At 47.3% G+C, this 22927-nt stretch overlaps 7 protein-coding genes across 7 annotated transcripts; 2 read left to right on the top strand and 5 right to left on the bottom strand.

Moving 5' to 3' along the window:
- Positions 1-71: 71 nt before the first annotated feature.
- LY89DRAFT_579916 (FMN-linked oxidoreductase) lies at positions 72-1450 on the top strand (the record flags this gene model as incomplete). Its single annotated transcript, XM_018209037.1, has 2 exons — positions 72-1074; positions 1131-1450. 2 exons carry the CDS (start codon positions 72-74, stop codon positions 1448-1450), a joined length of 1323 nt encoding a protein of 440 aa, XP_018074288.1.
- Positions 1451-1496: 46 nt separating this feature from the next.
- LY89DRAFT_611898 (uncharacterized protein) lies at positions 1497-4523 on the bottom strand. The gene is made up of 5 exons (XM_018210598.1): positions 4169-4523; positions 3275-4117; positions 3054-3221; positions 2070-2975; positions 1497-2016 (listed from the first exon to the last, which is right to left on the bottom strand). Exons 1-5 carry the CDS (start codon positions 4406-4408, stop codon positions 1651-1653), a joined length of 2523 nt encoding a protein of 840 aa, XP_018074287.1. The 5' UTR covers positions 4409-4523; the 3' UTR covers positions 1497-1650.
- A 117-nt stretch (positions 4524-4640) lies between these two features.
- LY89DRAFT_641308 (DEAD helicases superfamily protein-like protein) lies at positions 4641-9378 on the top strand. The gene is made up of 6 exons (XM_018211707.1): positions 4641-4934; positions 4985-5085; positions 5134-5520; positions 5571-6390; positions 6439-8711; positions 8771-9378. The coding sequence occupies exons 1-6, from the start codon at positions 4681-4683 to the stop codon at positions 9265-9267; spliced, it is 4332 nt and encodes a 1443-aa protein (XP_018074286.1). The 5' UTR covers positions 4641-4680; the 3' UTR covers positions 9268-9378.
- A 755-nt stretch (positions 9379-10133) lies between these two features.
- Positions 10134-12368, bottom strand: LY89DRAFT_466426 (uncharacterized protein). The gene is made up of 3 exons (XM_018207721.1): positions 11820-12368; positions 10829-11756; positions 10134-10777 (listed from the first exon to the last, which is right to left on the bottom strand). Exons 1-3 carry the CDS (start codon positions 12264-12266, stop codon positions 10308-10310), a joined length of 1845 nt encoding a protein of 614 aa, XP_018074285.1. The 5' UTR covers positions 12267-12368; the 3' UTR covers positions 10134-10307.
- Positions 12369-13178: 810 nt separating this feature from the next.
- LY89DRAFT_682755 (uncharacterized protein) lies at positions 13179-14265 on the bottom strand. The gene is made up of 3 exons (XM_018214563.1): positions 13894-14265; positions 13784-13804; positions 13179-13730 (listed from the first exon to the last, which is right to left on the bottom strand). The coding sequence occupies exons 1-3, from the start codon at positions 14099-14101 to the stop codon at positions 13270-13272; spliced, it is 690 nt and encodes a 229-aa protein (XP_018074284.1). The 5' UTR covers positions 14102-14265; the 3' UTR covers positions 13179-13269.
- Positions 14266-15531: 1266 nt separating this feature from the next.
- Positions 15532-19714, bottom strand: LY89DRAFT_772575 (uncharacterized protein; the record flags this gene model as incomplete). Its single annotated transcript, XM_018221912.1, has 14 exons — positions 15532-17121; positions 17666-17704; positions 17930-17975; positions 18152-18276; positions 18499-18536; positions 18631-18699; positions 18742-18879; positions 18928-18990; positions 19046-19078; positions 19155-19223; positions 19278-19346; positions 19389-19400; positions 19455-19554; positions 19594-19714. The coding sequence occupies 14 exons, from the start codon at positions 19712-19714 to the stop codon at positions 15932-15934; spliced, it is 2112 nt and encodes a 703-aa protein (XP_018074283.1). The 3' UTR covers positions 15532-15931.
- Positions 19715-19882: 168 nt separating this feature from the next.
- On the bottom strand, positions 19883-22727 carry LY89DRAFT_716405 (uncharacterized protein). The gene is made up of 2 exons (XM_018218264.1): positions 21973-22727; positions 19883-21921 (listed from the first exon to the last, which is right to left on the bottom strand). The coding sequence occupies exons 1-2, from the start codon at positions 22306-22308 to the stop codon at positions 20017-20019; spliced, it is 2241 nt and encodes a 746-aa protein (XP_018074282.1). The 5' UTR covers positions 22309-22727; the 3' UTR covers positions 19883-20016.
- Between the last annotated feature and the right edge of the window lie 200 nt (positions 22728-22927).

Below are 22927 nucleotides of genomic sequence, written 5' to 3'. Positions count from 1 at the left end.
TTTTCGAATATTTCCTTTCTCTGGGGTTTCTTATCATTCATCGTCTCTCGTTCTCACAAAGGCTATTCAACATGGGTTCCATCCTTCGCGTCCCCTCCAAAGTTTCAGCTGAAGAAGCAGCTCTCCCAGGAAACGGCATTGCAGCCAAAGAAGAAGCTCCCACAGGACCAGCATCAAAGATCTTCACGCCCCTCGCAATCGGCAACGGCACCCTCACACTCTCCCACCGCATCGTGCTCGCTCCTCTAACAAGAAACCGCGGACTACCACTCAAACCCACTGCCACACCCTCAGACCCCAACAGAGTATGGTATCCCGACTCTCTAGTAGCAGAGTACTATGCCCAACGAACCACACCAGGCGGTCTCCTCATCACGGAAGGCCTCCCCCCTAATCTCATCGGAAACGGCATGCCAGGCGTCCCAGGCCTCTTCTGTCCCGAACAAGTAGCAGGCTGGAAAGCCGTTGTGGAAGCTGTACACGCCAAAGGAGGCTACATATATGCTCAATTATGGAACGCGGGACGGGCATCAATCCCACAGCATACTGGGATGCCGACTATCAGCGCAAGCGCCACACCGTACGAGGACGATGAATGCTATCCCTACCCACCGCCGGGAGAAAGCAAACAAGTCCGCTACAGGGATTTCCCGCCCACGGAACTGAGTGTGGAGGGAATCAAAGAGCAGATTGGTGATTACGTTCTCGCTGCAAAACGAGCGGTTGAAGAATGTGGTTTCGACGGCGTAGAAGTGCATGGTGGGAACGGATATCTCCCCGAGCAATTCCTTAGTAGCAATATCAACAAACGCACAGATGACTATGGCGGTTCGCCCGAGAAGAGATGTCGCTTTGCTTTGGAGTTGATGGAAGCACTGGCTGAAGCTATAGGAGAGAATAAATTGGCTATCAGACTAAGTCCCTTCGGACTGTACAACCAAGCGAGAGGGATGCAGCGACTGGAGACATGGGGCCATCTGTGTAGGGAGTTGAAGAGGAAGCATAGATTGAGTTATGTGCATTTCATTGAGCCGAGATATGAGCAAGTTCACAGCTTGGAGGAGAAAAATAAATGTGAGTCTTCCTTTATCCTCGTCACTCCGCAAGAAGAAAACTAAAACAGGCCACAGTCCTCGAATCCTGGGGAATTCCTGATGTTTCTTTAGCTCTTTTCCGCGAGATTTTCGGCGACACGCCTTTTTTCACGGCGGGAGGCTGGAATGATAAGAATGTTTGGGGAGTTCTTGAAGATGGGACTTATGATGCTTTTGCAATTGGCCGTCTTTATCTCTCCACGCCAGATCTGTTAGAAAGATTGAAGGAGGGCAAGAAAATGAATCAGTATGACCGTTCGAGATTCTATGGACCATTTGAGGACAGAACGATCGGGTACACAGATTATCCCACTTGGGAAGGAGTCGAGGCTTGGGGTGGGAAATTGGTTGACTGAGGGCTGTACATATCACTAATAGGTCTCACAAAAGAAAATGACATAGAGGAGAAAGCCGTAGATGGTATCTTGCATTCATGAACGCCATGTCATAGCATTTTTAGTTCCCATATCCTCGCTATGCAAGATCGATCTTGATGCATCCGAAAACGCCGCATATTGTACAGGTATAGGTAAATTCAAGGTCCCATATGTGCTCCTTATTCAGCAGCATCCTCGGTCACGATCTCAGTGACGGCTGGAGCAGAATGACCATTCTCACCATTATCTTCGATACTGGTTACTTCTTCGACTGTGGCAACTTGATCGCTACCTTCATGACCGAAGATGTAGTCCTCTAGCGCCTTATAGGTCGCTCCAATATCGTCATTGATGATGATCTTATCCTGGAAACCCTCAACTTGGGATTGCTCAATCTCCTTGAGAGCAATCTCGAGTCTCTGCTTGATCTTCTCGGAATCGTCTAATCCACGGCGCTTAAGGCGTTCTTCGAGCGTAGGTATATCAGGTGGAGCAAGGAAGATGAATCGAGAGGCGTATCCTTGATCTTTGAGTTGTTGAATTCCCTGTATCAAAGGTTAGTGCATTTCTCATGGAGAAGGCATGATATGAAACTTACGTGGTAATCCATCTCCAGAACAGGTACCTTGCCTTGAGCAATAATAGCCTCCACCACCTTTCGGCTTGTGCCGTAGTCATTGCCGTTGAAGTTGTTGTACTCCAAGAACTGGTCACCATCACGCATGATATCGAATTCCTCCTTGGTGATGAAGTAGTAATGTTGACCATGCACTTCTCCTTCTCGAGGTGCTCTGATAGTGTGAGAGGCTTTCTTGCCGAAGGCTTTGGGATGCTTATCCATGAGCATGTTCACCATTGTACCTTTTCCTACACCGCTGGGACCAGAGATGATGATTGGTCGTCGATCTGTCGGGGCAATATTGGTATCCATGGCTTCTGATTCTTCTTCGTTGTTGATGACAGGCTCTTCGGGCTTCGGGTCGTCTTTGAAGATGTCGTCGATCTTCTCTGAGCTCTCGATCTTGTCGAAAGCCACAAGTTTGCTTCCAGTCGCGATTCGCAAAGCACGCCAACTCTTACTAGCTTTAGCTTCGATTGGAGCCTGTTTCGCTTCTTCACCTTGGGCGCGGTCGATGTCGAAGTCGTCGTCCAAGATGCCGGCCTCGTATGTCTTTACTGAAGGGACAGCGTATCTGGAGCTGTCTTTTAACCTGTCAATGTTGCTGCGATTATCACTTTCTCGAAGGAACTTCAAATCTAGTGAACCAAGGGAGTTTAGTTTCACCCTCTTGTTGGTAGTTCTCCGGGCTGAGGCTTTTGCGCTAGCGTAATCATCGGGCGCGATAGCAGGCCGAGCAATCGAAGGGCAATTTTCCACTTTCCAACGAGCCCAGTTCTTGTCTCTTGAGAGAACAGTTTCGATCATACGGTGATAGAATGGACCTTCGTAACCCTGCTTCAGATAGTCTGCAACAGATGACTTTGTCTCAATAGCCCATTTCGTCTATAACTCGTTAGTGAATGTTTCCAATTCACCCGAGGCGGACAGATATAGGCAGCGTGAACTGTCTCGCAAACTTACATCGTCTTCACTTAAGGTCCAATCAGCATACATGACAGACTTGTTTGCGTTATCAGGTAGCGAGGCTCTAGCCAATTTGGCCTTTGCTCTGGCGCTGAGGGACAAGAGAAATTCCATGATAATGAGAACTTGCACTAATATATGTCTCCGAAAAGACAAATCACTGATCTATAACAATATGTTAGATGACCTAGACGTTGTCAAGGAATGCAACCACATACCTCTAATTCAAACAGATCTGGGCTTGTCAGATATTTCGGGTTGAAAGCATTAGCCAAGTCATCATCTCCCAACCCTCGCTTCCTCTTTGTACCCCTTTTACTTTCGTCAATAACTTTGGAGGGACGTCCAGAATTCTCCGCTTGAACAGACTTGAACACAGCCATTGTAGCCTCGAGTCCAGATTTGAAATCTGCAAAGTTCTCAGGATGTTTGGAGTCAAATAATCTCTTTGGTTGGCTGAAATTCTGTTGGAGAGCCCAGAAGATAGGATATAGCTCATCAGAGGCCATGGGTTTCTCAACTTTCTGAAACGTGACTCCCTTGGCACCGGTAGTAAAATCCTCGGATGATTTCTTAGAAGCTCCATTCGCGATCTTCGCAACTGGCGCAGGGGGCTTCAAGCTGGTATCGGAGTCTACTTCCATCGTGGCCGCCTCCTTGGGAGGTAGTTGCTCGAAGGCCGTAACATTTTCCGTGTGGTATTCGCCACGAAGGTTGACGGAACTTCTATCTCCAAGGGGGAAGCTTTGGAATAGAAAGATAAAAACTCTCCCACAGAAAGCTGTATCTTCGGCGCGAGAAAGTCGTCGCAGAAGTTCGTTGCAGCTTCTAAGAATGACCAAATTCTTCGACTGAAAATGCTTGGCGGTAATTCGTTCTCTTCTTGACTCTAGAAAATCGAATATTTTTCGGCATCCTGCAATTGTCTGGCTATCCAGGAGCTCTTCCACAAGCCAGAACAGGAGACCAGACTCAGTATGTTCATCATCGGAGAGGATCGATATTATGTCGAACAGGTTCCACAGTCTCACGAAAGAGGGCGAATCGATAGATGTAGTGGCCTATGGGAGGTCAGATATGTCTTCGTATGCTCGTACTGATGAGAATCTCACCAGTAGGTTGTAGAATATGGGTCGGATAGCAGTCTCGATGACATGCTTCTTGAAATCGGCAGAGGTCGTAGGAGAGAAGATAGACAGAATTTCCTCGAATGAGTCTGCCAGATCGGATTTGTTCAATGGAGGATCCACCGTATCCGTCTGCTTGACCTCTTGCGCTTTGTCCAGCATCTCCTCCATCAGGCTTCCAAATTCATCAACAGCTTCAACACCGTGCCCTGCCATGGTTGCCATCGCGCGCAATTCATGTGCGGAATAGAATTGGTGACGATCTTGCGTTCATCGGTGTCAGTACGGGCTTTGTTGAAAATTGGTGACTGTTCGCGTGCGGCGAGAGCTAGCATTCATCGACATACATTGGACATCGCGACAATGGCAAGGCTTGCATTAGCGCCGTTGGAGCTTATTTTATCAGCACGTGACCTTGAAAATCGCGAATCGCATTAAATAAACAACGGTCGAACCACGAAGACGCGCTGCACAATTGTCGGCAAATTACGATTACGATGGCGCCGAGGACACGAGTCAAAGAGGCAGCGAAGCCGCAAGTCGAAGATGCCAGACCGACGGTTGCAGATGTGGACGGAGAAGATAGCTTTGCGCAGCTTGCAAAAAGGCACTGGTTGAAGACCACGAAGCGGGCTGCTAAGGTGAAGGTCAAGCTAGATGTGTTGAAAAACGAGATATGGGATGTCCTAGAGAAGGATGGTTTCCCATTCAGGTCGCTGCTGGTTCTAGAGAATCTGCAGATCTTAGAAAGGTGCGAGCTCTCCTGGCGCATTCTATAACTACTCCTAACTTGACTTATAGCTACCTATGGCCAGGCTTTTCCGAGGACTCGTCGAATCACCAGATTCTATTGATTGTTTTGATTGCAAATGTCAAGACCAGAGAGCATCTGCCAGTATGGGGTAAGCATCCTTCGACTCTGTGATTGAAGCCTTGCTAATACAGCGTAGACATCTTCACAGATAATCCAACAGAATTCTCTACCCTTTTTCGCAGAGTACTTTCCATGACACTGGATACGACATTATCTCCTACTATCCGAACATACCTCTTGTGCTTCATCATTACATCATTCCAGTCACTCGATAGTGGAATAGTAAGGAAAGAATGCGCTCCGCTGGTTTCGATTTCCATATGGCATAACATATCGACCGAGAAGAAACGAGAGCGGAAACTCGACCAGAGTGTTCAGCTCAGAAAAGCATGGAGGGCCTCAGCCAAGCGTTATGACGCTGCTGACGAGGAGACGAAGCCTCGACTCCGGTTTGAGCGCTCATGGCTGTTCACTTTGGTTTTAGATTTTCTGAATCAACTCTATAATGAGAAGATCAAGTCTGGTAAGACTCACTTACACTTTTATTGCTACCAGAGACTGATAATCCACTAGAAAATACTCGTTATTGTGAACGATTTATTGAGTTCCTATCTGATCTGCAGAGTCAATTGCCCACCCGGAGATATGTGAACACCCTTCTCCAAGATCTAAATATTCTTCCCGCGATCAGACTATCACCAGCCTTTAACGACGAGGATAATAGTCTGTTGAGAGACTTGTATGCACTGCTGAAGCACTATACGTATTTCTCGATCGATGATCACAATGGTATTCAGCACACCAAGACTGAAGCATATGAGAAGCATTGCGCAACGCTCGCTTCATTGCAAAGGACTGCGTTGAAACACTTCAAAGACAAGCTGACTATTCTGGCATTGTCAAACTATGGATCTATCGATAGACGTTCAGAGCTTGAAGGCCATCTCGAACCCTTGACAGATGAGGACATCATCCAGCTTTGTGATCTCCTCGACTTTCGCACCTCGTATCCATCCTCAACGCACGTTGTCGCAGACCGAAGATTTCTCATTGAAGTCTTACTCGCGGGTCACGAGAAGCGGAAGACCTTCCAAGAGACTGCTCGTGATCTGAGCATATTACCCACCGAACTCACTCTTTTCGAGCCCACATTATTGAGAAATGACAGCTATAATGGCTCTGAACCTCTTGCGATCCCCAAGCTAAATTTGCAGTACCTGACAGTGGGTGATTTTCTCTGGAGATCGTTCATCTTGCATCGCTGCGAATCGTTCTACGAGATCAGAAATCATGTCGAAGATGTGATCAAAAGATTACGGCCATCAATGAACCGATCAGGGCAGACTAATTTTGAGGGATACTCAAGAATGGCGTTGCCTATTTCCAAGCCTTCGTACGTGTTTCGACTCTATCTCGTGGGCTCGTAGCTGATCTTAAATAGCATATTAGAAGTTGTTCCCCCATTGGTTGGACATGACAAGCCTTCAGCTGTTCGTGCGGAGATATCATTAGATGTCAGTCGTCTTGCTGATAACGTAAGACAAGAATGGGAGACACTCCGACCTGACGATGTTATCTTCTTGCTGGCAGTCCAAGCCCCAGACAATTCGAAGATGATAATGAATGGCGGCGAAACACCTTCTGATGCACAAAAGATTGGCTTGAAATATCTTCGAGCTGCTGAAGTCACACAAATCCTGGACGAGAAGGGCCGCTCACTGCGAGATCAAGACAGACAGAACGGTTACAGTCGACCACGCTTACGGAGGTTGCAGGTCAAAATTGATGCTACTATGTACAAGGAAGACATGGATCGAGTTGCTAATGGGAAGCCCGATATTTATGAGGGCATGAATCTCATAGTACGCCGTAGAGGTAGGGAGAACAACTTCAAGCCGGTTCTCGAGTCGATACAAAGCCTAACCTTATCCGATGTACCTCTGGCATCATGGCTACACGAAGTCTTCCTCGGCTATGGCGACCCAGCAGGTGCAACTTACACTCATCTTGCAAACCAAATCAAGAAGATCGATTATAGAGACACGTTCCTAGATTGGCAGCATCTTATCGAAAGCTTGCCTGGGAAGACTCTTGAGCCAAGTGATGATGCGGAGGGCAGTTTTGGGCCGCCATACGTGCTTCAGTCAGCCCCAAAGATCGATGAGCCTGCGCCTGCTAAGCCATCCAAAAAGAGACGTCGTGATGCAGAGCCGGCGCCACCAGCGATTTCCCCTCAAGCAGTCCAGATCTCAACCTATAAGCCTCCCAACACAGGACCATATCCCATGGATGCTCCGAAACTAAACCATGTCCGCTTCACCCCCACACAAGTGGATGCAGTGATTTCGGGGACACAGCCAGGATTGACTGTCATCGTGGGACCGCCAGGAACTGGAAAGACTGACGTTGCAACACAGATCATTAACAATATCTATCACAACTTTCCAGAACAGCGGACCCTTTTGATCGCCCACAGCAACCAAGCTCTTAATCAACTCTTCCAAAAGATAGTTGCTCTGGATATTGATGAGCGCCATCTTCTCAGACTTGGTCATGGCGAGGAGGAATTGGACACCGAAGCCAACTTTAGTAAGCATGGCAGAGTAGAGTCATTCTTGGAAAATCGTGATGGATACTTGAGAGAAGTTGATCGTTTGGCTGCAAACTTTGGCGCTCCAGGTGCTCACGGTGCATCTGCTGAGACTGCTGGTTATTTCAACTCGGTTTACATCGAGCCAGCTTGGACAAGATTCGAAGAGGTCTCCAAAGCGCCGGACGCCACAGCAGAGGCCGTTGTAGCGGCTTTCCCATTTCACTACTACTTCTCCAACGCCCCACAAGCCCTCTTCCCTGCAGATGCAGACAAGGTTACGGTGCTTGACATCGCCAATGGCTGCTATCACCATGTTCGGAAGATCTTCACCGAACTTGCAGATGTTCGTCCATTCGAGATATTGAGAAGAGACCGAGATAAAGCCAACTACCTCCTCACAAACGAAGCCCGCATCATCGCCATGACATCAACACACGCCGCCATGCGGAGAAGAGAGATTGCTTCACTCGGCTTCCATTACGACAACGTGATCATGGAAGAAGCAGCACAAATCACAGAAATCGAGAACTTCATTCCCCTAGCCCTCCAAAACCCAAAGAATGGTCAGATGCCATTACAGCGAGTAGTCCTTTGTGGTGATCACTTTCAAAATTCACCTGTTATCCAGAACCTTGCATTCCGACAATACGCAAACCTTGAGCAATCTCTCTTTTCTCGGCTCGTCCGTCTTGGTGTCCCAACCATCAATCTCGACCAACAGGGCCGTGCTCGTCCTTCTATTGCAGCAGTCTATTCTTGGAGATACCAGAACCTCGGAAATCTTCCTGTCGTCTCCACAGCGCAGGAGTTTGTTACAGCCAACGCCGGTTTCAAGTACGACTTCCAGTTCATCGAAGTTCCTGACTACAAAGGCAAAGGCGAATCTGAGCCCACACCTCATTTCATCCAGAACCTAGGCGAGGCAGAGTATGCTGTTGCGATATATCAGTACATGAGATTGCTGGGCTATCCAGCTGAGAAAATCAGCATTTTGGCTACTTATGCTGGTCAGCGAGCATTGATCAAGGATGTCTTGGCACACCGATGTGCAAAGAATCCGCTGTTTGGTCTTCCCAAAATTGTTACTACGGTGGATAAGTATCAGGGGGAGCAGAATGATTGTGCGTAACTCCCACTCCTCACGTCTCTCTTGATGATCCTTGCTAATAATCTCTTGCAGATGTCATTCTCTCACTCACTCGTACCTCTCGTGTCGGGTATCTACGAGACATCCGCCGTCTGACTGTCGCTCTGTCCCGTGCGCGCCTCGGTCTGTATATCCTTGGCCGTCGTGTAGTATTCGAGTCCTGCTTCGAACTCAAACAGGCATTCGACATCTTGCTGCAGCGTCCCGATAAGCTACAATTGGCTACTGGGGAATTATGGCCAAGTAACAGGATCTTGAGCGAGGAGGAAGATAAGAAAGTTCCTGGGGAGACCCAAATGGAAGGACTCGAGCATCTAGGTCAATATGTTTACGAAATGACAAATGCGAAGGTACAACAACTGCGCGCTGAGCGTGGCCTAGAGGAGGCGGAACTCATTGCACCAGAGGAATCCGGGGTAATTGATGGAAATGAGGAAGAAGAGGGTTATGTTGATCCAGAGTATATGGGCGAAGACGACGAAGAGGAGATCGAGGGAGAAATCAAGGAGGGATTTGAAGCCGAGGAATGAAGATGGGAAAAGTGTATTTTAGGGATACCGGCCAACAAATTTGGCATATGTACTGTATAACTGTACCGCTCGTGCGGAGCTGCACATGAAATGAATGAATGAATTCTGATGCTCATATTCTGCTCTGAGGTGACCATCTCGGTAAGCGAGCTGAAGCCGATGTGCAAAAAATTTCTTTTCCAGAAAGTACGTTGCAAGATAGTATCAAATTAAGAATTTGATTAAAAAAAAGTTTGACCGGGCTAGAACCTAACCCAGTGGGTTAGGTTCCTCCCGGCCGATCAGCCCCAGCAGAACTTGCATCTGCAGCTCTCGGTCCCATCGATACCGATCGCACGGTATTAGGGGGGCGCCATGAAGGTCTAAGAAAGGGGCGCCTTTTACTCGAGCGTGTTACTATTACACCACAGGACCTGTGGGAAACAAAAGTGCTAATTAAGATTATAAGGTGTGCGGAGTGGTGAATGGAGTTAGGGGTTTTGAGGTTGGGATGAAAAGGGAAGGAATGGTTGGGGGAAGGAGCGTCTGCTAAGCTGGGGAAGCAGTGGTACTTTTAAATACTTGGGAAACATTGTATCACCAAGGCAAGTGTTCGGGAAGAGTCTTTGTAGACATTATCATTATCATTTCAAGTCTCTCGCCATCGAGTAGTTTCGTTATGGTCGTTGCCGTACAATGCATCCATCTAGTCATCAAACAGAGCCATCATAAATCCCATCGCAACAGCCGGCAGTATACCCATAGCTTGCCTATCCTGCCTACCAGCCATTGCAGGCCCAGTTCTCTGACCACCTTGCATCAACTCCTGTTCCATAATCCGCGCCAAAACCCCATCATCCCTCACACCGCCAACAGCAAAGTCGTTAGCACGGTTCCCAATCCCCATAAAATCCACTCCCAAGCCCCCTCCAGCCGTTCCACTATATCACACGCGTCAACACCGTCCTCAAAACCGACACTTCACGCAGTAACAATCAAACGATCAGCACCAAAGCAAAAGGGAGGCGAAAATTGCAGCATGGCGCGCGAGAGAGTGAGACTCACCTCCTGCCACATGTGCTCTTGCACACATCCCAATCTCTTAAACAGGCGTAGCACCATTCTGCTCTGCAGCGACAGGTCATGTGGAGACAGCCTTCGGTGCGCTCGAGTATTTGGCTGCATTTGGGACATTGTTTCCAGCCTTTCTTTTTGGCTAGTTCTTCGACTTTTTTGCCGTCTTTGTCTTCCTTGCAGATTCCCGGGTGCTCTTTCATTTTGCAGGCGACGCAGGTTCGTAGCTTACAGGTCGGACAGGTGGCTATGGGTCCGTGGATCGAGGATGGAGGTATGAACTTGGAGCAAGATTGTGAGGCGCAGTAGGTTGGTTTCTTGGTTGAAAGTTCGAGGAGGAGGAGGTCGTACTTCTGGATGAAGGAGCTGGATAGATGGGCGGAGAGATTGGCTGTGGAAATCGTTTTGCCACAACATTTGAAAGGTGCGTGTGATTTGTATGCACTCTTGAAAGCGCCTGGTACTGTCAGTATTGTGTCGTCGTCGAGTAAGTGAAGGCGTCTCATACCTTTGATACAGTCACCACAGTATGCATGGTCGCATGCGAGAACTGCCATTTCCTTCTTGATCCCAGCTTCCATACATGACACACAATCTACCTTTTTGGGTCTCGGCTCCTTTTCCTTCTTCTCTGGATCTGGTTTCCTCCTGTGATCAGTGGTGGTGCTTGGGACGTCTCGCCTCCTTTTCTCGTCGCTTATAGACACAACGCGTTTCTTGACCCCTTCGTTAACGCTTCTTTCCCTCCCGAACCTCACCTTCTTCACGATTTCTGAGAGACGTTTCTCGTCTTCTTCCCTCCGCTTTCGAACTTCATCGCGGTCCTTGCGTCTTCGGTCTTCCGACCGTTTATTCGCTTCAGCTGCAGCTTCACGCGCCGTCATGTCAATTACCCATTGAGCCTGGGACTTTTCCGCAGCAGCTCGGTCCCGTCTCATTCGCTCAGTGTATTCCCTTTCCTTCCTCTCCAAATCTTCTGTATATCGTCTTTGTTTCTCCAGGCGACTCTGCTCCTCACGAGCAATCCGTTCTGAGAGGCGTTTAGCCTCTGCATAGGACCGTTCGACTTGCTCTCTGCGGCGCTTCTCATCTGCCTCTAGCCTTCGCGCATATTCCATATCTCTTGCGTCCAATTCATTCCATCTCTGCGGCGTATGTTGAACAGTAATCATTGGAGAAGTGGGAGGTTTAGACTCCTTATCGTTCTCCGACACCGAAGTGGCAGGAGTGAGTATCGATCCTATGGAAGATTCGCTTGATCGTTCCGAAGAGCTTCGATTTTCAGTTGCTGGAGACAGAGGAAGTAGTGATATAGGGGCGTTCGGATGCAGACCCAAGGAAGGTCGAGAACGACGAGATTTGGACTTTCTTTCTAAGTAGTCGTGTGCAATCTTTCGATATGGCTGTTGTCGTTGAAGAAGTGGCCGTTGCTGTTCCTGCGTCACGATTAGTCAAAAACTCCATGACCACCACCTGGGAACGAATAGGAATAACCATACCTTGCTCCCGTTCAGGTCCCGAGCTCTCTTACTCGGTGCCTCATCATTGCTAGGAGAGGGACCAGCAGACGATGCATTCGTTGGTTCAATCCACTTTCCCGAGAATGGGTCCACGAAAGAGTCCTCCGTTACTTCATCCAAGAAAGGACGTAATGCTTCCACGTCCACTTCAACGTTGGCATTGTCATCGTTACTTGGCTCCTCTGGATCGCTCTGCCATCTCCTAACCCTTCTGGCAATTCGACCAGTATACTGAAGACACGTCTCACTGGCAGCAACACGGACTTGGTGATCTCGCTGACTTGAAATGTCGTCTGTCGTCTCAACACCCTTGCCTTGCCGGGGTAGCTTGGATTCTCGTAGCTTTTGGGTATGCGAAAGGAAAGCAAGATAGTAGGTAAGAGCTTCCTGGAGGGAGATACTCAATTCCGACTCTGTGAAGTCCATCTTTGATCAGAAATCCCTGGAAATATTGACAGAAAGAGATGAAGTGTGGTGAGGCTCCGTCCAGTTTGCATAGATATCTCGTGTACTACTTTAGAAAAGCGCATGGCACTGCTGCGCATCCCTTGCCAGCGGACTGGAAACGGTCAGCTCGCAAATGACTACTTGCATGGTGGCGTACAGTTAGAGAACGAATCAAAGCAAGGAGCGTTGTTGGTAGATGGATGCCTAACAGACTTGTTCAGGGCAGCGGATGAGGCTCAACTCGATAGCGACGACACCGAACAAACTACCGAGTACACGGAAGACTCGAAACTCGCGTGTGGACTGCCGTAGAGGATGTTGTCGAGAATCGAGCTTCAGAACGTCCTGCTTTTGTGTAGACTCTCCGGCCAAGGATGGCTATATCAAGCTTGACTGATGCAGTTCACAGGTATCCGTCGCTGCTTTTCCAGCGTATGATTCGATCTCAGCCCATGATAAGGCTTCAAGGATGACAGAGCCTCGATGGTTTGCGGGGTGGTGCCAGATAGCATACAAACAGGGCGTTTGTTTCGGGTGGTGATGCAGCCCTACATGCCAGAATGTCTCACAATCGTCTTCGCTTGTACTGACAACGAGACTCACCGAGTACCATTCGTGACGAGGACTTCTTCGGGTATAACTATCCACTCGGAGTTATTGCGCAATACACATGAAAAGTATTGACAAGCAATGATTGATGAAGCGAGACGATGGGAGATCGGAACGCAAAGTTTGGTCCATAGTTTCTCCACGTGACTATGCCGAGACTTCTTCATAGCTGTCGACTCTTCCTTAGGAGGCTTTAAACATATCATGCTACTTCCTTTAACAACTTCAGTTACGATATGATGCATGTCACCATGAATCTTTGAAGTGGAAGACTGTCTTCATCACGTGAGTCATCCATGTACCGTAATTTCAATTTTGATGCTAGCACATCAGGCTATCCAATGTCATTCCAAGATCCCATCCTATTTCAAAATTAAGATACAAAACCGGCATTATGGCAGTCCTCTCCATCGCTACAGTTTTGGCAGTAAGCATTCAGATTGAAGCATGTTTGCGTCCACGTCGTGCAAACACCAAGATTCTGGGATCCTCCGCCCATACACTTCACGGTCTGCCCATAGCAGTTCACATATGCTTGTTGGCAGCTTTGCTGATTTGAGAAGGTGTTAGTCCTCCCGCACCAGGAGCCATTCTCCATCTCACAACTTGAGGTAGATGTTTGCGAAGCTGCTGAAGCCTTGCTGCTTGTCTTCGATGGCGATGGTGTGGACGATGTAGCTACCTTGTCTATCGCTCCTTCTTGCCTGCGGCGGAGTTCGCTGTCACATTGTAGATTGCCATTCGAAGGTCCGCAGGTCAAGGTATCGTCAGTAGGTTGAGTTGAAGCGACAGAGCAGTTTCCGAAATCAGATTGGCAACCAGTAGAGCAGTAATCTGCAGAGCGTAGAGGTCAGAATAATTCAGAGACTTCGGTATTTCTCACTAACGCATTGAGATTCCACAGTAACCTACGTAGGCAAATCAGCACAGTTCACTTCACTTTGAAAGTTTTCTCTTCACTCTGGAGTGAGGTTGTGTGAAATTCTATTGCACTCACCATACTGTGAGCAACAGCCTCCAGCGTTCACTGAAGCATCGCAGGTGTAACCGTTGTTGGCACCACCGTAAACATCTCCGCAAGTGTTGTCAGGGCTGACAACCCGTTTGGAAAGGAACGGATGGAGAGTAGCATCGTCGGATGAAAGGGCATAGCTCAACGTTGCAAGTGTGAGGCCAAAGGCCAATGAGACGATGTTGGTACGCATCTGGTGGGAATCGAACTAAACGAAATTAAAATTGTAAAATTATCAATAACGAAACGAAGGATAGAAGTGATCAGAAGACTGAAAGGACAAAAGTAGCAGTGAAGCTCTTTTGAAGACCACGAAACGAATGTTCGCTCCAGATGAGGATGAGCAGAAATTACTTTTTCTCCCCTGCGGAACATGATTGAATATATGGAATGAAAGCTTATCGCTGGTCATGCCCCTTGACCCCGCATTAATCAAAGCACCTGCAGTCTATCAGGGAATCCAGCATGGAGCTATGCTCGCTATGCAAAGTATTCGGGGGGATCCGGTCTAGTCGTGCGCTAAGCTCAACTTTGAGCTCGTCTCTCATTGCCGAGTGCCCATGAGTGGCCGTGAGATGCTAATTATATGGACTGCGGAAGAGATGATATGAATCTGATTGGAGGAACGCGTGGGATCAGAGGAATCCGGAGAAAGCGCGAAGGCACGAAAGGACGATCGACAATTGTGGCTCAGGGGCAAACATTAGAGTAAAGTCTGTCCGACGCTAGTGCTATTTGGGATGCATGCATCCGAGGAAGTTCTCCCTCCTCTGCAGCTCTGAACTCAACACTCGTTCATTGCAATGTCCATCTGAACACAACATTATCGAACCGAGCAAGGCTAGAAATATCATCTCAAGCGAGTTAGGCATATCTCTTCGATCCGTGGACCTCTGTATAATGGGTTATCTGTGAGGATTTTCAGCAGGACCCTGCTTCGATTGGAAAGATGCGAAGTTGGCGTTCTTACGTACATTAGAACAGGCTCTGCATAATCTACGTTCCGTGTACTCGTATTGTCCAACTCGCGCAGGAATTTGAGAAGCTTTTGGTCATTCACCAATTTCGCGAGTGCTGAGATTCACTCGATGGCAGTCCTGCGTTCACCTAAGTTCCTTTGATTTCTTGCGGATATACTATTTTGGGGGCTCATCAGTATCCGATTTCAGTACATGCTTGTTTAAGTTCTGAGATACTTGGGATTCTGAACTATTTTGATTTCCCAGAAGTCTCTAGCCCAGGCCCAAGCAAGGGAAGAAGCGTGACCTCGAAACAATGAGCAAGTGCGCCAAAAATATTTCACCCTTGACCAGATCCCAATTTCCGAGATACCGATTGTATACATTCCTCTCCCAAAAGATCGGCATCGACATATATATCTCTGCGTCAAGGGCACTTGCGATGGAATAAGTGTGCAATTGGATCTTTATTGTGCTTATGTCAAGTCTAAGTCAATAGGCCTTGCAAGTTCAACATTGCTTCAGACTTTTACAGGGTAGGTCGCGAAGATACATGTCACATCACAGCACAGCGAGAAGGTAAGTTAAAGATGAAAAAGTGTTCATGATTTCGCTGGGACCTCGCGAACGAGATCCAGATATCCAAGCGCCCTCCTTCCCTGACAGGAAGTTCCAACTCCAATCGACGAGATAGAGTACATATACCAAAACCCAATCCAAATCCAAATTCCAAATACAAGCAAGAAACAGAAGACAGAAGAGATTTCTTTTTTTGGTGATTGTTTTCTGTTTTCAACTTTTTTTTGGTGTGCCCATGGGAGTACCGTTAAAACCTGCTGCATATTGGTGGACAGTCAGGACAAAAGGTATACTCCCATCTCCTCCAGTGAGTCCGGTACTTTGTTGTTGTTGTTGTTGTTGAAAAGTTGTTGCGACAAGAAAGCCAAGTTCATATCCCTTCGTCCCTTAGGCCACACGTCTCCATCTTGTGTGACCCAAGGGTACCATCCCAATACCCAAAATAAACCAAGCTCATATCCCACTCGCCTTTGGACCTCGGTTGCTTAGTCAGAGAAAATGTCGTATGCTCGTTGTTGTCGTTCTTCTTCCGAGGAGTACAGAGGTGGATCAATGTTGGTGGTGAGGAAGTCGAACGTTTCGATTTGCTCCTCCTGTTGTGGAACATCGGAAAAGGTGTCGGTGACTTGTCCGAGAGGTTGTTGCAATGTTTCGTCAAATGGTTCAAGATCCGGAAGATTGAAAGGGGTGTCGGTGGCTTCTCCGAGAAGTTGTTCAAATGTTTGATAAACTTGTTCAGGCTCCGGAACATAGGGAAGGGTGTCGGTGACTTCTCTGAGTTGTTGTTCAAATGAATGGTAAGATTGTTCAGGCCCCGGAACGGGAACGGTGTCGGTGACTTGTCCGAGAGGTTGTTGAAATGTTTGGTCAAATTGTTCGACCGGAGGTTGAGCAACAGGATGAGCCTTGGTGCGTTTTGATGAAGATGTTGCTGGATCATCATCATCTCGCTTTCTCTTGTTGGTGGTTGCTTCGCAAGTTGGACATGCTGTGATGAACATCCACAATGTTTCTTTGGTGATATTTTCGGAGAGACCTCCACGCAGGTACTCCATAGTCGCGTCTCGGCCACGGTGCTTTCCATCAGGAGCAACATGAGCAGCGACAAGAAGAAGATAAGAATCTTCCAAAGTTGTGATTGGTGCTCTCATACATCCGGTCAGACAGTCTTTGTGTTTGTCGTAGAAAGCAAGAAGTTTCTTGCGGGAAGCCTCCTTCTTGTTGGAAGCGACTTTAAGTTCCGATTTGTTGTATAGAAATTCAGGGATGCGTAGTAGTCCATCCTTGTCAAATGTATGTTCCTCGACAACTTCGTAGTTTTTGTTGACCTTGAACTTCCAACTGGCCAACTGACTAGCGGTAAGTCCAGTTGTAACGGGATTCCCGCGAAGAAGGTTCATCATGTCCTGGATTCTTTGCAATCTTGGAAACTTGGTATCGAGGTCGCGGGATTTGAGATCTTCCTTCGCAACTCTCTTGAGACCCTCGACGAAATCAAAATGAGAGGTGATGGTCCTGTTTTGGTGTGCAAAATGGTGTTCAGGAGCCCATGGAACCCAAGTCTTTCCTGGAATTTCATAGATACTGGTATTTGCCCAGAAGAAATCGTCGACTTCTTGGGCTCTGCTTGCTTTATTGTCCTTGCGTTGTCTAGACAATAAATCAGCAGCCGCCACTATAGCATGCTTAAGGTTGCATTATCACGGCCACAGAAGTCATGAGTCTGAACAATACATGAAAAACACAAGCACGAAGAAAGTCCATCCCAGGCTGGACTTCTCTTTGAGAACCAACTTCAAAAACAGAAAGTGATGAAGAAACAAGTGGAAGTACCAAACTCTGTCAAACAATGAAGACAGCCAGAAATCGAATACAATATTTTCGGGTCTTCGCTGCTGTGTTCGGAGTTTTGAAATCTCTGAAAACAGTGGCACATTTATAACTATCAGAAATCAAGTCTACTATTATTCACTTTCTTTCGGCTTTCACTACAGCTTCGAAAGTCCCGAAGTGGCCTGAACATTTGAACATTCAGGATAAAATCTCAACTCTACAACTCTACAATTCTACCATTTTCATGTCATTTTCGCTACAATTTCAACTTTGAAGGACAATTCCATACTACGAAACATACAAGGCGGCTGCCTGAAACTCTATCCGCCATCCGGAATTTTCGCGGTTGCGAATTTTCTTGGAGTTCAAAGATCGTGTATACTCACCTGAGTAGAAGATTGAGAGGGGAGTGATGACTAAGCAGACTACAAATTTTGTTGCACGTCGCAGAACATTTGAATTTCCACTGCAAGACAACCAAAAGAAGGAAAGAGCTACAATTGCCTGAGCCACTTAAGCCAATGGGGTGCTGGAAGGGGTCCCACACCTCGAAGACGTCTTAAGGGGCTCGACAAATTAAGCGAGACGAGCGACGACGACGACATGCAGCAACAAAAGGTAAAAGCATTACAACGATTGCGGTAACTTACAACAAGATATATCCGGAATGTGATGATGGGTCCTTGTATACTTACACTGTTAAAAATTCCAAAGTGGTCCTGCGGCTGGGTGCGAAAAGCAAAAAGTCCAGTTCGTGCGGTGCACGTGATATTTAACCGAAAACAGACACTCCTCGTACTTGCCGTCATTGAGTTGAAGTCTCAAGCCCGTGGGATCCTAAGGCAAAGACTTTATACTTTCTCGTGACTTACTAGTGACAAAGCAAACTCGCACACACGCACAGTGCTCGAATTTACTGAAAATTGCTGAAAAATCCAGGATGGAATTGGCGTTGAGATGCAGCTTCCTTGAAGACTGCTCTCGTTGGCGAGGGAAGCTGCTGATCAGTTTTGTCGAAGTTCGTTTAAAGTAAATGCAGGAACAAGCGAAATGCAATACATTGAAAGCATAAAATGCGAAAACGATGATCGACTCATGACTCTGTGACCGTGACCGTGAACCATCTCTGCACTGCAGAGCGACTTCGACTTTTGATCGTCGAGAGAAGGAGCAACGCATAGCAGTCGCATTTTACGAGGAAGGGAGAGCTGGTACTTACTTTTCGGGTTGCCGAGCAGGTTCGAATTGTTGAGCAGACTGGTGTTGAAAAGCTGTGACGGGATCGGGTACTTGGTCATAGAAAGTGCTGCTGTTGTGAGATTTGACATCAAGAAAGGAGGACGCCACTTACTTTCCGATTTGCTGAGGAGGCAGTAGAGCGTACCAGATGGGAACGACTCCTTGGTTATAGATGGTGCTGCTGTTGTGAGATTTGACATTAGGAAAGGAGAGAGGTACTTACTTCTCGATTTGCTGAGCAGTTTCGAATTGTTGAGCAGGTTCGGATTCATTGAAGCTTGGGAATGGTTGATTGATGATTGGAGAACTACCCGTGGGATAGTTGTTGGTGGTGTTGTTTTTGGCGTTGTTGTTGAATTGTCTATTTCAAATTAGATAAAGATGAGCAAGAAAGAAAGATTGTACTTACGCTATTTGATAAAGACCCCCATACTGTTGTTCGAGGGCGGCAGCGGCAGTCGCCTTGGCGAAACTACCAATTCGAATCAGACGACGATGATGAAAACAGAAACAAAGAGTGTACTTACTATTCTTCAGCTTCTCGGAATCCACATCTGTCTCTGTGGCATTCGAGTCCACAGTTTTGGCTGTTGTTGTGAGAAATGTTTCAACAGGGTGAGAGGTCTAGGTACTTACGCATGGCGGAATTTGAAGAATTCTATGTCGAAATCTCCTTCGTCGGTGAGAGCTTTAGGAGAAGCGAGACTACCAATTCTAAATCAGAGAACGATGAAAACGGAGAAGAAAGAATATACTTACAGCACATCGGTTGCCTTGTAGGTACATGTCTCTATGGTATCGTGACAATTGCCTCCACAAGTGGAGCTACTGTTGTGAGAAATGTTTTGGCATGATGAGAGATCTACTTACCTGTGGCTTTTGCTGATATATGAGTTAGTGATGAATGATTGATTGAGGAAAGGAGTTTTCACTTACTGCATATGTGTTCTGAAGGAATCGATGTCGAAGGTAGACTTTGGGGTGACAGAAGCACCGGTGTTGCTGTTGTTGAAGGCCTCCATTTTGATCGCTAACGCTGTGAGAAAGAGAGCTACGAGGGAGGATCAAAACTTACTGATTGTTGTTTTGTTGGTATTGGTAAAGATTGGTATGTTGAGGTGCTGAGTGCTAAGTTGTGTGGTGTTAAGTGTCGAATTGGGTGTATTGTTGTAGATTTTTGTGTGTGCTATGTTCATATGTGTTCGGGGTAAGGAGAAAAGCAAGAGAAAGTGGGAGATTGGGGGGGTTTTTATTTCTCACAGAATTCAGGACTGTGTGTGGGTACTAGATAGAAGAGGGCAAATGAAGCATACGACAATTTAAAAGAATGGGACACCAAATTCGCGCGCACAGTGTTGACGCTTCCATTATTATCTGGGAAGAAGACATCCGTGGTGTTTTCCCTGACTACTTTCTCGTCTAGTCCTCAAACGAGGATAGGGGAGAATCAGACAGAAGTAAAGAGTCCCCTCCATCAACCTATACTCAGCAACGCTCCTCATATATCATCATCCTCTGAGTCAGTGTCCAATTGCATCGTCAAGTGTACGCTCTCATCACTTGAAGATTCTTCACCTTCGGCCCCCAAAATACCCAAGTTGGGGGAGCCAGCTGTTCCAGCTCCCACCATGTCGACATCAGCAATAGCTTCCTGAGAAGTGCGCACAAAGCTTGAAGATGATTTCGTAATAATAGAGTTCAACGCCGGTGTTGTTGGTTCGGCAAAAGCGAAAGCGGAAGGGGCATCTCGCGGCAGTGAAGCAGTTGTCAATGCCGAAGGACCATTGGGAGGATTGGAGTCACCCAAAGGAGCGACGACACGAGTTGTTGCTTTGCCATCGAGGTCCTGATGTGTGGAGGGAGCATCAACAGGAGGTAACATATCCTCATCTTCATCATTGGGCTCTTCGTCGACTGCATCATTGACAGGTGGCCGTGTGGGCGTAGAAGGAAGGAGCGGCATCCGAGGCCGGAGCAGAATTTCGACAGTGGCATCATAGCCAAACTCTCTTGTCAGATGAGGTAGAATACTAGCCATAGGCTTCCCATTCTTTCCAACGAATGGATTCAGAACAGAGGCTAACATAGCATCTTTGTTGTGACTCAATATCGCAGTGCGCTCAATCAAAATACGGATCGAGATGTCGACGTATTGCTGTGGCAAATGGGACAATGATGTAGACAGTAACTTTCTCGCAGAGAGAGTGAGGTCTGTACTCTGAGCTGGACTGGTCTGTGCCACCGTGGATATCTGAAGAAAGGTGTCGGCATTGTGTGTTCTGCTCGCATGTGACTTTTGCGACAGTGAGGTAGCATTATTGACGAGACTTGGACTCAGAACTTCAAGGTCTTTGCAACATGAACGAAGTATATCGTAACACTTTCCAACCTGAGAACGAGTAAGACTTGGTCCAATGTGCATCAATACATCCACAGTGATTTCGTAAGCGACAGTGCGGAACTGCTGGTCGTGCTTGCCAAAGGGGAAAACCCAAGCCAATTGATCAAACACTGCTTGCGCAACAGACAAAAAGCTTCCACCGAGTCTCTTTGCCACCTTATTGACGAGTTGAAAAGCAGCAATATAAACACGAGGCAGGCTTGCGCAAAGCACATCACGTTCATCCCGATCAATGGCAGGATGAAGTCGAGCACTGGCTCGTGTGCTCAAGCTTGACGATGTAGGAATAGCAATAGACAGCATTCTATTCAGAACGTCCACGATACTCCCAAGCGGTAAAGCAACAGGCGCAGATGTCTCTTCCGTCAGGTACATGGCTAACATCTCCAGTAGGCCAGTGAGGCGTTCGATACCAGCAAAGATTCCATTCCATGGCGGCAGTTCTTCAGAGGTATCTCCACCGCCACGGAGTTCTTTATTGACGTCCACAGAAGGGCCACCATATCCTGCGCTAGATTCCCAGTCTTCGATAACAGCCCTGAACACTTGATCGGCGGTAACATGCGTCTCTTTGATGAGCTCACGCAAAGCGTTAGCCCAATCCTCTCCACCCATGTTCTTCGCAGCGGTCTGGTGAAGTACAACATAGAGGCGGCGAGCACTCTCCTTGACTGAAGATGGAACAAACAGACCGTCAGAGATCGTAGAGGCGATATACCGACGAACAACTGTATGAATCTGTGTTGCGAATGGACGGAAAATGCTGGTATGGCGCGGAACAAGCATAGAAAACGCCTCGAAGATAGTCTCCTCAAGGGATGAGGGTAACATAGCAGACTTCGTTGTTGACTTCGGCGATACCAAAGCCAGACACGCCGTTACGAAAGCCGGCAGCGTTGGTGTGGTAATTTCTCGAATTAGAGTCTGATATTGGTGTGTCATAGTATACAATTTTGAGAGTGTTACTATAGCTAACTCTTTCGTAGAGACAGCATCAGGCTTCTGTATAACGTCAGCTACTGTTTGATACAATTCTTGGTGGGATTTACTCACGCCAAGAATAGACAATAGTCCGCGGACCCAAGATTCCGAAGCATTCAAGATCTCCCATCCTCCAATTTCAACTACAGCTTTGATCAAAACAACAGCAGTAAACCTGCCCTCGGTACTCTTCCCATTGAGTAGAGTCGACAGTTGAGTTTTCAGCTTATGCACAAGGACAGCAGAAGACGAAGCTTCCGCCTTGCCAGTAGCAACGGCAGGCATCGACAACGGTACCTGGCATCGCAAAACATAACTTAGAAGAGTTGGTGTCAGACGTGGAAGATCAGACACCGCAGTCGACGAGAGCAGGAAGCACAGCACCCTCAGCTCTGGAGGTAGAGACATTGCAAGGAGGGACAACGTCTTATATTCTCTTGCTTCTAATCTGAACTTTAGCTAGCTACGAGAATTAGACTGCACAAGCAGTCAAGTTTCCAACGCGCTTGACGAAAGGCTTCAGTTCAGATTATCAGAAAGTAGCGGTTCTTCCAAACTGATGATTTTGATTTGGACCGAAAAAGCTGTATTCGGGAAATGCGAAGGTTGAGCAACGGGAATGAATGTCGGGAAAATTTCTCTTTTTTGTCAATAATTCTTGATTGAAATCAACTAATCCGAGTTCTTGGGCTTCGCACATAGGTTAAACTCGTTCTGAAAGTGAGAAAAGTAGATTTCTACCTCGTCTTGTAATCAATGGGACCAGATGAAAAGATAATGGTTCGAGGTCACGGGATCCTCGTGTGTTATTCGTATGACTGCCCAGGTAGAAATGAAGGGCAGCTTGAAACCAGCTCAACGCTTCCAGTATCGTGCGCGTTGGCGGTACTGAGCCTCGAATATTGCTGCGCCTCGCCGTTGTTTTTCCGTTGTTAACATCTGTATAATTGAAGAATTCGAGCTCAAAATAAAATAGGAAAACCAAAAAAAATTGCGGCCGCCTCGAAGTCGACTCTGATTGGCTGCA

This window comes from Mollisia scopiformis (assembly GCF_001500285.1).
Source record: "Mollisia scopiformis unplaced genomic scaffold LY89scaffold_7, whole genome shotgun sequence".
Lineage (NCBI taxonomy): Eukaryota > Fungi > Ascomycota > Leotiomycetes > Helotiales > Mollisiaceae > Mollisia > Mollisia scopiformis.
This window is presented reverse-complemented; position numbering and strand designations above follow the sequence as displayed.

Bases quoted from the DNA above. Each gene is read 5' to 3' on its own strand.
- LY89DRAFT_611898 (XM_018210598.1), bottom strand. From the start codon at position 4,408: ATGGCAACCATGGCAGGGCACGGTGTTGAAGCTGTTGATGAATTTGGA. The intron at 4,118-4,168 runs GTGAGATTCTCA...GACCTCCCATAG, and splicing joins CCATATTCTACAACCTACTG to GCCACTACATCTATCGATTC. The intron at 2,976-3,053 runs GTAAGTTTGCGA...AACGAGTTATAG, and splicing joins GGACCTTAAGTGAAGACGAT to ACGAAATGGGCTATTGAGAC.
- LY89DRAFT_641308 (XM_018211707.1), top strand. From the start codon at position 4,681: ATGGCGCCGAGGACACGAGTCAAAGAGGCAGCGAAGCCGCAAGTCGAA. The intron at 4,935-4,984 runs GTGCGAGCTCTC...CTTGACTTATAG, and splicing joins AATCTGCAGATCTTAGAAAG to CTACCTATGGCCAGGCTTTT. The intron at 6,391-6,438 runs GTACGTGTTTCG...GATCTTAAATAG, and splicing joins TTGCCTATTTCCAAGCCTTC to CATATTAGAAGTTGTTCCCC.
- LY89DRAFT_466426 (XM_018207721.1), bottom strand. From the start codon at position 12,266: ATGGACTTCACAGAGTCGGAATTGAGTATCTCCCTCCAGGAAGCTCTT. The intron at 11,757-11,819 runs GTATGGTTATTC...ATCGTGACGCAG, and splicing joins GGGACCTGAACGGGAGCAAG to GAACAGCAACGGCCACTTCT. The intron at 10,778-10,828 runs GTATGAGACGCC...TGACAGTACCAG, and splicing joins CTGTGGTGACTGTATCAAAG to GCGCTTTCAAGAGTGCATAC.
- LY89DRAFT_682755 (XM_018214563.1), bottom strand. From the start codon at position 14,101: ATGCGTACCAACATCGTCTCATTGGCCTTTGGCCTCACACTTGCAACG. The intron at 13,805-13,893 runs GTGAGTGCAATA...TTGCCTACGTAG, and splicing joins AGGCTGTTGCTCACAGTATG to GTTACTGTGGAATCTCAATG. The intron at 13,731-13,783 runs GTTAGTGAGAAA...TACGCTCTGCAG, and splicing joins TTACTGTGGAATCTCAATGC to ATTACTGCTCTACTGGTTGC.
- LY89DRAFT_716405 (XM_018218264.1), bottom strand. From the start codon at position 22,308: ATGTCTCTACCTCCAGAGCTGAGGGTGCTGTGCTTCCTGCTCTCGTCG. The intron at 21,922-21,972 runs GTGAGTAAATCC...GACGTTATACAG, and splicing joins GACTATTGTCTATTCTTGGC to AAGCCTGATGCTGTCTCTAC.